The sequence below is a fragment of the Dermacentor silvarum genome, chromosome 8 (genome assembly GCF_013339745.2).
Source record: "Dermacentor silvarum isolate Dsil-2018 chromosome 8, BIME_Dsil_1.4, whole genome shotgun sequence".
Classification (NCBI taxonomy): domain Eukaryota; kingdom Metazoa; phylum Arthropoda; class Arachnida; order Ixodida; family Ixodidae; genus Dermacentor; species Dermacentor silvarum.
Window position 1 is genome coordinate 174,797,356 of NC_051161.1, and position 16,121 is coordinate 174,813,476.

General features: G+C 45.3%; 1 protein-coding gene across 2 annotated transcripts in view; it reads left to right on the forward strand.

The window, feature by feature from the left end:
- Positions 1-16,121, forward strand: part of LOC119461856 (3-hydroxyacyl-CoA dehydrogenase type-2) — a 36,782-nt gene that overhangs the window by 8,324 nt on the left and 12,337 nt on the right. Inside the window, exons 2-3 of one of the 2 annotated variants that reach the window (XM_037723226.2) lie at positions 8,022-8,186; positions 10,947-11,111. In XM_037723226.2, the coding sequence (XP_037579154.1) occupies positions 8,022-8,186; positions 10,947-11,111 (330 nt within the window). The remainder of the gene's footprint in view (positions 1-8,021; positions 8,187-10,946; positions 11,112-16,121) is intronic. The other variant, XM_049672758.1, reaches the window with a different exon arrangement.

Consider the following 16,121-nt stretch of genomic DNA (forward strand, 5'->3'; position numbering starts at 1 on the left):
AGTAAAATAACAAGGTAAAGCAAGCACCTCATCATATGCAGTGAGAACACAGGAATCTGAGACAGTTATTTCCATATTCCTTGAAGGCGCGAGCATGCCAGTATGGCCTTGTCATAAGGTGCATTGGCACTGTAGAGGAGACTGCTAAGCTGAAATGAAATAAGAACGAGTGCCGGGGGTAGGGGGGGGGGGGATATTGTCTTCTGAAGAGCTGCGTGCCATAAAGCTATGTTGTAGGTAAACCATTTCCAGGTGTGATATCTTCTGCAACTCAGTTATTTTTCAATGGCAGAAGTTAAATAATTTTCTTTTTTGTAAGCCTGGAAAAGCTTCTGTGATTTCTAGAGTGTTGTCTATGATGCTAGTACTCGGCGTCCCCCATTGCTAGCCCGCTCTCTCTTCGTGTTCTTTATATATGCTTACATGATTAACAATAATACCCTCTGATCAAGCTGTAACAAGAATTTGAATTGAATCTGTGTATATGTGTTGTGAGGTTCATGACACATGGCAGACATAAATAGGTATCGTGTGACATAGGTGTGTGCTTGGGACGTGTTTTGGGAGCCCTTGTATACTTTGATTCGTCGTGCAAATAATGTCCACTTCTGAGAGATCTCTAGCTTAAGAAGTAGAATTGTGATACAATCCATGGGCGATTTTTAAAAATTCTGGTAATAACAAAAGAGCACACTCTGTACTAAGAGAGCCATCCCGAAAAGTTTGTATCCCTTGGTCAAACATGATCGTCACACAAATGTTGTCCACTTATAGAATAAAGCCAACGTTGCATATCGCTTGCAAGTATCAACTATGAGATTCTGGGCTGAAGCAAAGATGCACGCAAACTTTTGAAAGCCTTTCATATCAAGAAAAGAGGCGTCGGCAATTCTTGTTTGTGTCTATTTGGTAGTGACATGTTTAGTGCAATTTTTACAAAATTGTTTGTTCTTTGCCGTGATGAACCTGTGCACATGTGAATTGCGCATTTTTGTTCTGGGGGTTGTGAGTGTAGCACCTGTGGTCTTGTGTTTGTATTATTTTTGCTTCATTGACCCAAGATGAGGTCATTTTAAGTTGCTTCGTCGTCCAATTCTTTTTTTGCCGCCAGCGTTCTTGAGGCAGCCATGGCAGGTGCAACACTTGACACCCAAAGCCCGGCTTTGCCAGCACTACTTTGAAAAATTGTTTGCGTCCAGGTAACATCACGTGAGAAACCGCTCACCTGAACTCACCAATTCTATGTAGAGCAGGCACGGGGGACTTTCATTTGCAGGGATATGAAATTTTTACAATTCATTTATCAAGGTTTGCATGAGGAATGTAAGGTTGAACATAGTAGTTGCAATGGAGAAAGGGCTGTAGACTTAGGTGTTCTGACACACGAGAGATTGGCCAGTGAAGATGGGAGTTTTCATGATGAGGACTATGTTTGCATAGTCTGTATAAAAGGCATCCACGCTCTATACAACATATCATAGAGTCTGGGTGCCTAGTTTGTGAATGAATGCTAACTGACAATCGCTCATGTGCACATTCTCAATGTGATTCACATTCAGGCAGCACACGGGGGGTCATTTGCCCCATCTGTTGCGCGTGACCTCTGTGTATTTCTGGAGGGCCTGGTCGTGCTTCATCCAGGCGAGTGTATGGGACAAGGTGCGTACACACCAAATGGGAAAGCTGTTCGAGAAAGGCTTTGACTATTAATGGTTGAATTAACAGGTTGCAACTATGGTGAAAAGCTTTTTTGGCCATTTAATATGTACTTCTCAAATTACTTTCTGTAATTACGTGCAGTTGTTCTGCAGTGTCAGGGAGTTGCACAACTACGCTGCTGCTCTGTTTGTTGAATCACGCTTGTTTGTTGAATGGGTGAACCATTATAAATGGGAGAAATGCAAGGAGACAGATGTGCACCCAGTACAGCATTGCAATTTGATGTTGCCCACAGCCTAAGCACGAGCAAACAGGAAGGCCACGGAAGCCACTTAGATGGCAAGCCCCCAAGATCGGCATCACAGCCGTGCATCTAAATTCAGAAAATAAACCCTGTTGCCAGCTTAATCCAGTCTCCTGAATATCACTTGCTACAGCGCAACAGTGAGACAACAGGCATTTTAATGTGGCACCCCTGTCTCAAGTCATCGGCAACCATCACCTTCCTGTGCAGCTTGCTGTTAAAGAAGCCAGCAGTTGCTAAAAACAAAGAATGCAGATGGTTATATAAAAAGAAACTCAACTTGTCATTTTCGCATTTGTGAATGAGAAAGGCAGTTGCTTTTGATTATGCGTTGTTATGCAAAGGGACAACTTGAAACTGGGCGCGTACCACACAGAGTGAGTCCAGTTTAAAAGCTGCCACTTTGCATAACAGCGTGCAACCAAAAACAACTGGCCCCATTTGTAGCCCTACAGTGTGCAGCAAGTATCGTTCACAGCAGTGTGTTCACAGTAGCCTGTCTATATGGGATGCTAGTCTGGGGCGATCCATCGCTAAAGTAAATGTGGGGAGATCTCACTTCATAATGACTGACGTCTGCAGCAGCTAAGAGCTGTCTTTGCCAGTTGATTTATATTTCAACACACCTGTGACTCTTGCTCGCAGGGCTAATAGTTTGTCAACCACCTTTTTTCTCTTTGCTTAAATTCGCCCTATGCTAATGCATTGCCCCTTTTTCACTTGACGTCTTGCTCCATTGTCTGGTGCATCTGGAACCTTGATTTTACCATTTTTAGACAGCTATGCTGTGCGACCATTTTGCATGCCTTCAAAATGTGTGTGCATATGCCACAGCTCTCTGGGTCACATGCTGCAAACCCTGTGTATACTTCCAAGTGGTCAAGTTGCACAATAGCTTGGTTAGTGTATCCAGATATGAGAGAGCTTTATTAGTTTGTCCACAAACTTGTTACCATTTTAATAATACTTGCTGTTGGCCCAGTTGGTACATGTCAGAACCATCTGTTTTACCTTTTTTCCACATCATACTTGTTACCAACTTGATCCAACTACCCCACTTCGCAGTTGTAATTCTTACTGTTTGTGCATTACCAGGTTATCTGAGGCATGAGAAGTCGGTTTGGTGGCACCATCTGGTGGCCCACAGCTCATCTAGACAAACATTGAGCTATTGTTGCAGTGACCAAGCATATTTTACTTCGCTGCTGGTGTAAATTTTCAGCTTCAGTGTAGTCGTGAACACATTGCAGTGGCGCACCGACGGGGGGGGGGATTCGGGGGTTGTAACCCCCCCCCTGAGGCCGACTTAACCCCCCCCCCTTTTGTTTAACCCCCTTTCTTTCCTTACGCACTTGAGTGCTGCAACTAAGATGTAAGACGCGCAATCAACTGCACACTCGCAAAGAGCGCATTTTTTGACAATTTCCCGTGAAATAATCGAAATTAGTGTTGTTTAGATGGTATTGGCAAACTGTCAACCCCCCCCCTGGCAGAGATCCTGGGTGCGCTACTGACACATTGTCCTTTTAAATGTGTCTATAATGCATTGTGGTTAGATAAAGCATCAAAAGATGCTAGCATCCAATAACCTGGTATACGCATTACGCAATCACCATTGCGTATACTGGACACACTAAAAATCTCTATTCACATAGTTGCATGAGTTCAAGCTCGAGTGCTGGTGGTTTTACTTTGCCTCTTCCGTCCCCCTGTACACCGCGTCGAGGGGGTGGACGTGAGATGAAAGGCGACAGACTCACCGCATCAAGTGTGCACAACGGGCCCCTTGACAGCTGTGACCCCCACAAAAGCATTGCAGCGTTTCTACTAACGTGCAAGTCCAGAAGGAAGATATGGTAGAGAGAATGGGTAGAAACGATGCAGTCGCCTAACAAGCCTTGCCACTCATTGCTCGCAGTTCTTATACAAGGGGAGGGATAAGGAAAGGGTGACCTGAGAAGGCAAGGAAGCGCTACTACTATAGACACGACACCGGTTGCGGGCAAACGGGATAAATGTAAGCTCAGGGTACGGTACGTTTCTGCTATTTCTGAAAAATAAATGCCATGCAAATCAAGCAGGGCATGCAGAAGCAGAGCACACCCTAGGGTGGCACTACCCGTCAAATCTGTGCCACTATGGCATTGCTCGAGGCCGCGGGTTCAATTCTGAACCGCGACAGCCGCATTTTGACGGAAGCGAAATAAAAAACGCTTGTGCACTTCGATTTAGGGACATGTCAGCAAACACCCCGGTGTAAAAATTAATCCGGAGTCCGCCACTATGGTGTGCCTCATAATCTGATTGTGGTTTTGGCACGTACAGCCTCATAATTCAATTAAACGTTAATACTTCTGCCACGATGCGATGTGAGGCAATCAAGTATGGTGCACAACAACGCTTCAAGCAAACACCTCCCCCTGTGTGCAAGATAACTCACCACTCTCGTGTTGGACTAAATGTTGTACCGTCAACATGTCCGCAAATTATCATCAATCAAAGCATCCCACAGGATCCTCTCCTCCGTCGTGACATCAGTGGCAGCTACGTCAGTGGCACTTATTTTAGCCACCGTCCTTTTTTTTGCCACCCATAAAAGGGAAGTCAGCTCCCTTTGCATCAGTCTGACCTCATGCACAGTATAAGGAACTAACATTTGCAAAACTACATACGATTACACGCGAATATAAGCTAAAGATAACTACTTCACCGAGCTGAGCAACAAAATGAAATCAAACTCTCAAATGTTTTGGAAGTACTTAAAACAGTGTGGTTCAGATTCCTTCGGAATACAGGAGCTAAATTATAATGGTACGATAATTACGGAAGACAGGGATAAAGCTGCGTGCCTAAGCAACTTTTTTCATTCGGTTTTCTTACCCAACCACACCTGTCATACTCATCCACCTACAATTAATATTTCGCCTATGCTTCCTGTTGAGCTTAGTGTTAATGGAATTGAAATATCATTGAAGGATGTTGATGAGAATAAATCTAGTGGTCCAGATGGAATTTCTCCACGTGTACTCAAACGTTGCGCGGGGCCAATTTCTATGTACCTTTATTTAATTTTTGAAAGATCTTTATCGACAGGTATTTTACTACATGACTGGAAAATTGCGCACATTGTTCCGATACTTTATATAAAGGTGGGTCCAAAAAAGACGTTGATAACTATAGGCCAATATCACTTACGTCTATCCCATGTAAAATACTTGAACATGTCTTATATAAAGAAATAACAAATCATTTAAATGAGCATAAGGTACTAATTAACGAGCAGCATGGCTTTCGTAGGGGACTATCTTGCACAACACAACTAGTTGAGTTTTATCATGACATAATATCGAGCGTAGATGCAGGAGGACAGGTAGACGGTGTGTTCCTGGATTTTCGGAAAGCCTTCGACACGATATCACATTCACTCTTATTGTTTAAGCTTAATACCCTAAACATTGATGCAACTGTTTTTAAATGGATTGAAAGTTACCTTTCCCGAAGAATGCAATGTGTAATACTGAATGGAAAATGCTCCGAATATGCAGATGTTACATCAGGAGTCCCACGGGGCTCAGTTCTGGGTCCGCTATTTTTTTAGATTTATATTAATGACATTTCTGCCGGAATTTCCTCTTCTATACGGTTGTTTGTGGATGACTGTGTTGTGTACAAAAAGATTGTCCATCACAATGATACAATTGAACTTCAGAACGACTTATCACTTATTCATGACTGGTGTACTAAATGGAAAATGACTTTGAACATAGCAAAGTGTGTACATATCTCATTTACTAAAAAGAAGAAACCAATTCAGTCACGGTATCATCTGAACAATGTACTATTGAAGCAAGGCAGTACGTATAAGTATCTAGGTGTGCTACTGTCGTCTGAATATTCGTGAAAACCTCAGGTAGACAGTGTCATAGCCAAAGCTGGTAAAGCTTTGAATTTCATTCAGAGAAACCTGCGATGTTCACATGCGAATTTAGAACGTATGGCATATACAACTTGTGTTCAACCAATCTTAGACTATGGCTGTGTTGTGTGGGTGGGACCCCACCGAGGTAACCTTCATTGCCGCTCTAGAACAAATGCAAAGCCGTGCTGCCAGGTTCGTCTTGGGGCGGTAGCTGCACTGCAATGAAGGCTGAGCTAGGATGGGAATCTGCTCGCCGCAATAAACTGAGATTAAAATTTTTATATTTACTATAATAAAAGTGGAATTAATAGGGAACGAAAACCTCATTACAACTGATGATAGTTGCACCCTGCCAAGATGTATGCCAACTGTTGTAGCAATCAAGTTTGAGTGACCCCCTGCTGTAATGGGCGCTGTGGGGTAATTGATGAATAAAGACGTGACAGCCTTTGGTGTCTCTAAGGAATCTCTTGTTCCCGAGTTCCACTGCATGCCAGCATTGTTCCAGTGTATGTCTGTGTATACTGCAGTGGCTGCTTCGTGGAGTCTGCCATCACACACTTTGTCAGTGTCTGGTGGCGTGAGTTGAATAAATCTTTAGTGAGATCTCCAGTAAAACCCCCTAAGGTGTTTTCCAAGCATTTGTTTGTGTTTATCTATTTATCATTGGCTCAATGAGATTGATGATGGCCGTTTATGGTGAGCCTGCAGGTTCAGCTGGAAAGCACCAAAGATGGCATTCTTGTAAAACCACATGACATATGCATTGTTCTGCTGATATGGCAGCAGTTCACTTGCTGTTCACTTTTATGCTGCTCATTTATGTGCATGACCTCAACTTTGCCATGACTGCTGGCTTCCTCCATAGTTAGCCCTATTGTGAAGTACACCACGAAGATCGGACAAAGAGTGACACGATCAAGTGCTGCATTATTCCATTATTGCTTGTCCACTCTTTATTTACATAACATATATAAATATATTCTTCAGCAACAATGGGGACGAATTACAACAAATGATTGAGGACCTTAACCGTGAAAGTGTAAGAGTGGGGTTGAAGATTAATATGCGCAAGACAAAGATAGGGTTCAGTAGCCTGCACAAGACATGTGCGCAAGACAAAGATGATGTTCAGTAGCCTGGCAGGGGAACAAGAATTCAGGATTGCCAGTCAGCCTCTAGAGCCTGTAAAGGAGTACGTTTATCTAGGTCAATTACTCACAGGGGATCCTGATTACTAGAAGAAAATTTACAGAATAAAATTGGGTTGGAGTAGATACGGCAGGCATTGCCAAATCCAGACTACGAGCTTACCACCGTTGTTGAAGAGAAAAGTGTACAATCATTGCATTCTACCAGTGCTAACATATGGGGCAGAAACTTGGAGGTTAACAAAGAAGCTCGAAAACAAGTTAAGGACCGCACAAAGAGCGATGGAATGAAAAATCTTAGGCCTAACGTTAAGAGACGGGAAGAGAGCGGTGTGGATCAGAGAACAAACGGGGATAGCTGATATTCTAATGGACTCTAAGAGAAAAAAAAAAGGAAGCTGGGCAGGCCATGTAATGCGTAGGATGGATAACCGGTGGACCATTAGAGTTACAAAATGGAAAGCAAGAGAAGGGAAGTGCATTCGAGGACAGCAGAAAACTGGGTGGGGTGATGAAGTTAGGAAACTTGCAGGCGCACGGTTGGAATCGGCTAGCGCAAGACGGGTAATTGGAGATCGCAGGGAGAGTCCTTCGTCTTGCAGTGGACATAAATAGAGGCTGATGATGATATAACATGGTCTCTTGTCTTTTGTGTCCCACCTTTGCACTGTTTCTCACAATAAGCCATGGACTACCAACCAGCCTAAGTGAGTACAATCCTGCTGAAGCCCCTCATGGGAAATTGCACTGGTCATTTATAAAGGTGCTGAGTGAGTTCCCAGATTTTGAGAATCCAAATCTGCCTTAGGAAGACAAAGTACTTAGCAGCAGGATGGACATGCACAAGTTTGCATCCCGATCATTTCTCAAGGGTGGAGAACGAGGCTGAGCTGGCCGGAGTGGGCCAACGTAAAGCAAGACTTCTCTCGACTCTTGTGTTTGTGCTGCTGCTGTTTGCTGTAGTGCGACATGCATCCTCTCACTGCAGGGTCTTGTGACCTTGGTGACTGGCGGTGCTTCCGGGCTTGGCAAGGCAACTGCAGCACGGTTTGCCCGCCAAGGTGCGCAGGTGGCTATTTTTGACCTGCCCACCTCCAAGGGAGAGGATGTTGCCAAAGAAGTTGGCAATGGCTGCATCTTCACCCCAGGCAACGTATGTGCTTAAGAATACACTACAGCCTATTGGCCATTGTGACAGAATACTTGAAACAGGGTAGGAGACCAAGCGTGTCATGGCCAGCTGTCATAAGACACTTTTCATCCTTGTGTCTCTCGATGGCTACAACCAAACATTTATTTTATCCAACCTCTTGCACGGCCTTTTTTTGCAGAATGCCCTTTTAGAAGCACTAAATTACCTCAAGTGATTGCTGGGACCTCGTTGTGGTGGCTACTAAAATACCTGCGGCTTTTGGCTTGGCATCAACGTGCTTGAACCACATAGCACGCTGATCTGACAGAAAGCTGCGCAAGTTCATGGTACGGAAAAGGCAGACATGCAAAACAAGGACACCACAAATACTGGCTATCAATTAAAAGGCAGTACTAACGTGTCATTCGTGCACGTGTGGGCATCCATAAACGATACAACAGTTTAAGCATCACAATTCTTTACACTAGGCAATCGAGGGCTGAATCAGACATGTGTCACTGCTATTAGTGATACTACGCCACGGCTTAACCATCTTCATTCCTTTAATTGTCTGCAAATTTGGAGTGCAATTGCAGCAGTGCATATAGAGGTTAGACAATGTTCCACCGGCCAACAATTGTTCGGGGTCATTTAATCTTGGGGATATGGTAACTGCACCACTCTATCAACAGTTCTTGGATGACGTCAGATTATCCCCTTTTGGAGCGCACTGTGCCAAACAACCAAATTGTGCAAGATTAGGACAGCAACAATGTGAGTTGCAGCTGTAGTGACACTTTTAGTTCAATAACAGCCACAATAATCCACTGATTGCCTGTCAGGGGTACAAGGTGGTAGTGCTCAATACTGACTCGAAAGAGATGAGCTGGGCGTGGCAGGAGCCTGTAATGGGCCAGTTGAATGTAAAGATGTCTTTTGTTGTTGCCATGCAGTACAGTCCTCATTACAGTAGTAAGCATGGATGTATCAAATTGATGTTCATTTCAAAGTGCTGCCACAATTTCATAACAATTGCATACATTTTAGAACTTTGTATACCAAGTTTGCTAAGCGCACAATGGAATTTCCCAGAGCATGCCTGCACTCCACAGGCCAGCCTGTACGCCGTCACTCTTCAACATCAACTCAATTTGCCCAACAAGGCATTACTTTGAGCATAGTGCAAACACACGCACATAATGCTGCTGCTGCAGTTCATGCATTTCTTTCTTTATTACACATTCTTTTGATTACAATACATGATTACAATACATGAAAAAAAAAAAAAGCCAAACCAGTGTAAAACTGGTTTGGTTCAGTCAAGTGTCCTGTTAGTTTCAGGCTAGTTGCAGACTATCTTGTGGTTGCATTAGACAATTTTTATATAATGCTGAAATATATATGCCGAATTTTGGCTATAGTGAAGTATTGTGCCAAAATTGCGGTGTTGTAACAAGGTCTGACTATACCAGACCAAAGGTACCTGCGGACATTAACGCATTGGCTGCCAACTGCTGAATGTAAGATAAGGGCTACTATATAGCCAAATCCGGGTGAGAAGTATTAATTACGGGCTTAAAATGCTATTCGTGGATGCTGCTCCAGCATTTATACGCTGGTGAAGATGCTGTCAATGCGTTAACTTCACGGTTGGTTTGATTCGGTGAACTTTTACTTTATATTAGTGGAACATTCGCAAATAGGAACATGTTTCGAAACCTAAAGCAGTGCAGTGGGTGTATTTCCCACGTCAGATTCCGCCAAACAAAATGCATCGCAGCAGTGTGTGGTGCAAGCAAAAAGAGAGATACATTGCAGTGCTGCAGGGTGTTTCAAGCTTTTCCTCATAAAAGTTGATCTCAAAATTGAGCTAGGGTTCAGAATGAAAAGTGCTACTTCATATTGGAAACAAAAATTATATATTTGCATTTTTTTTTTCAGTGTAGAGCATTATAAAACAAATGCAACAGCTTGTGTAGCACATGTATGGGGCAAAAGTAGATGAAATGGCAGGCCACGTGGTGCGCGTAATATTTGGTAGCCAATAGGTCAATGTACAATCTGTGCCAGTAGTATGCTGGAAAAGCTAGTTGTCAGTGTTATTGAGTATTCTTGGCGTTGGCACAAAGGGCATGTACAGATGTCCCAATACAAGAGGTGTGGTTTGACAAAACTCTATTTTTGATATTGGACGTGGTAGTTGCAGCAGCGTAACATAGTGTTCCTGAGCACGAAGTGGCAAATGTGATGGCAGAGTGTCCAAAGGGAGTTGACCACATCAGCGCAACGCAAGTGCAATTGTGCTGTTCTGATTAGAGGAAAGGGGGGCAATGTTTGACAAGATGGTTGAGTGGGGAACCCTCGTCAGCATGCTTGTGCCCAGAGCAGTGGACAATGTGAACATCAGATTGTTGAGGTGCCTGATGACGGTGTGACAGCATCAAATGGGTGGCCATACAGTAAAGGGCAAAATTTATGTAAAGCCCAAAATGCTCTTTCTTGGTAATGGGAGCCTTGGCCAGAGCATGCTTCACGCATGCGACATGGCACTTGATTTCAAGATTGCAATTTTACAAGCTACCCTGCACCTACATGAAATTGCAAGGGGGTTTATTGGATGGTTGCAGCCCAGTGCCAGTTAACACGTTTTAAGTGGCTGGTGAAGTCTGTGTCGCAGCAATGGCAGCCTCAGTGTTCCTCATTTATATTGCGCTGTTTCTCCGAGTGTCGGAGCAAGACTGGTCAAACAACTTTCACCGAGTGACATTCTCCTCTTGCCAGGTGACATCTGAGGATGATGTTCGGAAAGCATTGGCCACCATTAAGGACAAGTTCCAGCGCCTGGATGTAGCTGTGAGCTGTGCGGGTATCGGCGTGGCCTTTAAGACATACAACTTCAACAAGGACTTGCCTCATGCCCTGGAAGACTTCACCAAAGTGGTTATGGTGAGCTCTGCACACTGCTATTATTACCACGGCATCAACATGTTTTCAAGACAAAAGTGCAAAGGGAGCGCATGCATGCCTGCTTGAAGAATGAATACTTTAAATGATGAGCTTGTGCAAATTTACCAAAAGGAATGTCACCTCATGTAAGTGCAGTCTGTATTTTGGTGCACGCAGCAGAATATGAATTTTTGAATGCTTCGCTGTGAAGCAAACATGTACCATAAAAACCCGCGTAAAATATGAACCCAAATATAATACAGTAGAACCCCACTGTTGCGTTCCCGGGTGCTGCATTTTCCCGGCTGTTATGTCGCTTTCGGCCGGTCCCGGCGCAACTCCGATAGAACCCAATGCATTGGTAACCACGCTGTTGCATCGCAACTGTGGGACTGTTTCCGCATCATATGTTGCGAACTGCCACCCTGCGCAGGCCCGAGCGGCCATTTTGACATTTTATGTCGCTTGGCTTGGTGGCTTGATGATGGCATTGGCCGCCCAAAGTGCCGGGGCTATCTAAAGATGTGTCTGTGACGCGTTGTGGCCCTTGTCGGGATAAGGGGGGAATTCCAACGGCCCTCCGCCTTGACACACCGAGCCCCGCAGTTGGCGCATGCCTGCGCATTAAACGCGGTCCGGTACAATCTCGAGGAAACAATAGACGACAACCACGTGTACACTCTGAAAGCATTTATTACGGCTGCAACTAACACTTCGAGCAGGCCAGCTAGCTATAGTTGACATCGCTGAGGGTTTCCTACAAGAGAATAATACACTAGGTAAAGAAGGGCTTCCGACTTACCAACTGGGGAATACGGGGGGGCTGCGGCGTTTGCCGCTGAGAACACGGTTGACTAACCACGTGCGGGAATACGGGAGCGGCGGCGGAGACTTCCGCCATCGACGCTTGCTGAGGACCAAAGAGACCCGGGCGATGTCAGCGGGATCTCACGTGACCCACTCGGTGGCGCTGATAGCGCTTGCGATTCCCGTGCGCCGCCCGCGGAAGGAAAGTTTCCCCTCTCCCAACTCTCCTTGCCGCGCATGCGCCTGACCCGACGTTCGCTGCGCGTGTGGCGGTCATGGGACCTGAGGTTTCCCACACCCTAAAATTGGTTTTGGCTTATATATGTTCCATATAAAGTCCAAGGGCGATAACGCCGTCGCCGCAGTGCGAGGGGAGCCGACGACCGCGTCTCGCGCGCGCAAGAAAGAAAAGCAGGGAGGAAGTGTGCCTTCTTCCGTTGCACTCGAGGCACCTGCGAGGGAGCGAGGAGGGAGGGATAGCGGGCGGCGTTGTACTCTGGCATCAACTGCGTACTGCACGGCGGCACGTGGGCTGTATCTTGAAAGCAATCTGTGTTGGGAGCAGAGTCTAGGCAGTCTAGGTGCGTCGGCGGCTGGTAGCTTTGTGCGTGCTGCGTGTTCTCGGCGCACAGTTTGCTTAAAAGTGATAGACAACAGCACGAAGGTCACTTCACTCGCTTCTGCAGTGGCGCTTCCTCATGCCAGCGTTTGACAGCACATGTCCGCGCTCATCGAGTGTGATGTGTTCATGTTTGCCTGTGAGCGCTGACACCATGCTTGTTAATGTGGTTAATAAGCGAATGATTACAAGTTTATATGGACGATAAAACTTTACCATCCTTACTTTGTATAGCTGTCTACTAATTTGCTATCGAATCGATGCTTCGGCTTTCGGGCGAAACTACGACTTTTTTTTCACCCGTAACATTTAAAATAATATTGTGTGCAGTTCAACACTACTCTAATTTCTCAATTTTTCCTATTTCTCGGCTCTTGTGTTTCCCGGCTCTTACGTTATTTTTTTTTTTGGTCCCGTGAAAAACGTACCAGCGGGGTTCTGCTGTACGAGGTGAAATTTCTGGAACGGGAAATGGTAAAGAAAAGGAGTCAGGAAAACTCGGGGAAAACATTTATTTAAATTGGACTCTGCACTTCAATCCCTGTCGTCGGACAATGCCTTGTCCGACAAATTTTCCCAGAGGTGCCACCAAGCGTATTCGAGATCCCGCACTTCTTGAAAGTGCGCCGCACAAGGTCTGAGCCCAGCGTGGCTGGCGCTTCAGCCGCCCAGTCACTGGAGGTTCACCTGACCAACTCTGCATAGCACCGCTTGACCTTGAAGGGCTTGTTGACGCAAACATCTAGAGGCTGCAACTGAGACCACCTGGGATGAGTTCAGTGCCAGAACCGCGCAACAGCCTCTTCACTGAGTCGGTCAAATGACCACGAAACGTGTCCAGCACGAGGATGGACGGGAACGACAACAGTGCGCCGGGCCACCTACACCACATGGACCCTGTCGAGCACAAGAAATTCATCCACCCTTTCTCGTGGCATCTCATGACAACAGTTTTCGGCAGCTCCTCACCTTTTGGCATTGTCTAGCGCTTGACCCAGGGTGGGAGCTTGTGGCCGTCTGCCGTGCACGACAACATGACGTTAACGTGCATCTTCTCATTCCCAGTGACCGGACAGGAAACTTGTTTAGAGCCCTTTTTGTGCACGGTGAGGGGCGATGGTATGGCCAGATAAACTGGTGTTTGGTCAGCATTGCCAATTTGCCATACCTGAAAGTTCTTGGACTTGCGCGACTAAATAATGTTGCACTGGAAAGCCAGAAGCAGCTCTTCGAACGATTCGGGCAGGTTTTGCGAAATTCAAGTTCACCGGTGCAATGAAAATCCAGCACGGAACATGTAGCGATACATCCAGTGCTCGCTCGCTTTAGAGGCAGAGCTCAGTATCCCTTTTTCTCTTGCAAGCTCCCTAGCTTTTGCCTGCGTAAGCTCCATGCTCACAGCAAGTTGCGCGGCTCGCTGTTCTTATACAAATTTCGTCGGGGCAAGTTCAATTTCCGGGAATGTCCCATTCTTCAGGCCGCGAAAGCTTCTTCGCGTTCCGCTACACGCGAAAAGGGCTTCCTTCTGTCGTCAGCATCCACTAATGCTTCCCTCAGTGACGCCAAACTGCCTCCCGGCTGCACTGTTGCCAATGTCTTCTGCAGCTAAAATCGCCTTTCGCTTGAAAGCAGCAGTGTAGATGTTTTCGTGGCCCTGACATCGTGCTGCTTCACTGTGGAAAAAGAACGATGCACTTCGCAAAGCGTGGTTAACATGTGAGCTGCCAAGGTCCGCACTGAACAATTAAGAAACGATGCCATAGCCGTGTTGCTGTAGTGAAGCCAAGCTGTAGCCAGGCAGCAATAACGAAGCCAATCCATAGCCACACAGCAATAATGAAACCAAAACTTGGAGCTCAACTTTCCGACTGAAATTTTCGTTCAGATCCGCATATAATAGGACGCTGAAGTTTCGGACGCTAATAACAGGAAAAAACCTCATATTATACGCGGGTTTTTACGGTATTATTTTTTTTATTTCTGGGTGTGCATAAACAGTAGATAGTAGTGATCACATTCATTGGTATCTTTATGTCTTTGTCCTTTGAACGCTAAACAAATTCTCCACAGTCCGCAAATACCAGTCCAGTTACACTGGATAAACACTTTGTTCTGCATAAACCACGAGAACAATTTCAAAACGGGATGGAATTCGCACTGCACATACCATGATCACGCTCTGTGTAGTGCATGTTCCATACAGTTTACTGACAAAAATGAGCACCAATTTTGCACCAAGCATGTCCATTGTGAATCCCTTTGGCAAACTTGAACCACAAGACGGCTCTAAGTTGTTGAGAGTCCTTGTTTACCGACACGTGGACTGGCGTCGATGGGCGCTACAGTCTGCTCTGTGGATTGGCGTCACCACATTCTGCACCACTTAGTTCCCCGAGATGTGCTCTGGGTAAAGCTTTCGTTGGCGTTACTGAGGAATGCTACTGTTCTTTAGCAACCATTTCCAAGTGTAGAGCACGCAACCAAAAGGGACACATTTTCACGGGAAACGCCTCGCTCAACGTAAACTTGTGACATTCCAACATGCGGATGATGACGAAGGAATGATGACAATCGAATGACCATTTGAATTGAATTGAATTTTATTGACATGAAACAATTTACAAAAATGAAATGGGGAGTGCATCTGAATCCCTAGCCAGAGGCTAGTTGGGATTCATTCAAGTATAATTATGAAAAAGAGCATGTCACAACGAAACAATAATGATACAAACAAAAATATTTTACTAATATTATAATACTTAAAGAAAACTAATTATAACATGATTATCACGCTGCAATACAATTTAAAACGTTTCCTGCATTTATATAAGTAAGTTTAACAACATTAGCATACATATTGTTAGAATTGTACAATCAACAGTTTCATGTATATAATAAGCATAACACATTGTAAGAGGGTTTATACACAAATACAATAACGTACAACACAAGTATACATGGTAGTCAATAGACCGATCCCACTGGCCAGTTTCACGACGCCACCGCTGCCGTGGTGCATGCTGGTACTTGTAGTCATCCGGCCACTCCAGCCGCCCGGAGTGCCTGTGCGTCCTGTTTCCGAACTATTTTTGGCAATTTTTACGGTTCGTGTAGAGCCGTCGTGCGATGGGTGGATTGACCTGCTGCCTTCCTGGGTGCTACAACCACACAAGGAACAAAGGCTTCGGATTATATTTGTTTTCTAATGAGCGAAAGCTTTGAGAGACATGAATCCAACGGATTAATAGGCGGTACTGGCAATACACAGCGCGAGAAGAAACACGGGGACGAATGGTGGCCGCATTTCGATGGGGGCAAAATGCGAAAACGCCCGTGTACTTAGATTTGCCAGAATTTATAGATTATTTGTCGATTATCGGTTAGATATTCATTGGCTATCGCATGGTATCGCATAGCTCACGATGCGGCGTTGGAGCTCGGTCTCCCCGTCCCGACGTGGGTGTGGCCCGCGGCTTCGTCGCCTCCCTGAGAGGGTGCAACGGAGCTTCTCAGGACCTTTGTTCTCAAGTTCTTTGTCTGTCTGTCTGTCGCATGGTATTGGCCATGTATTTGGGCTAGGCTAA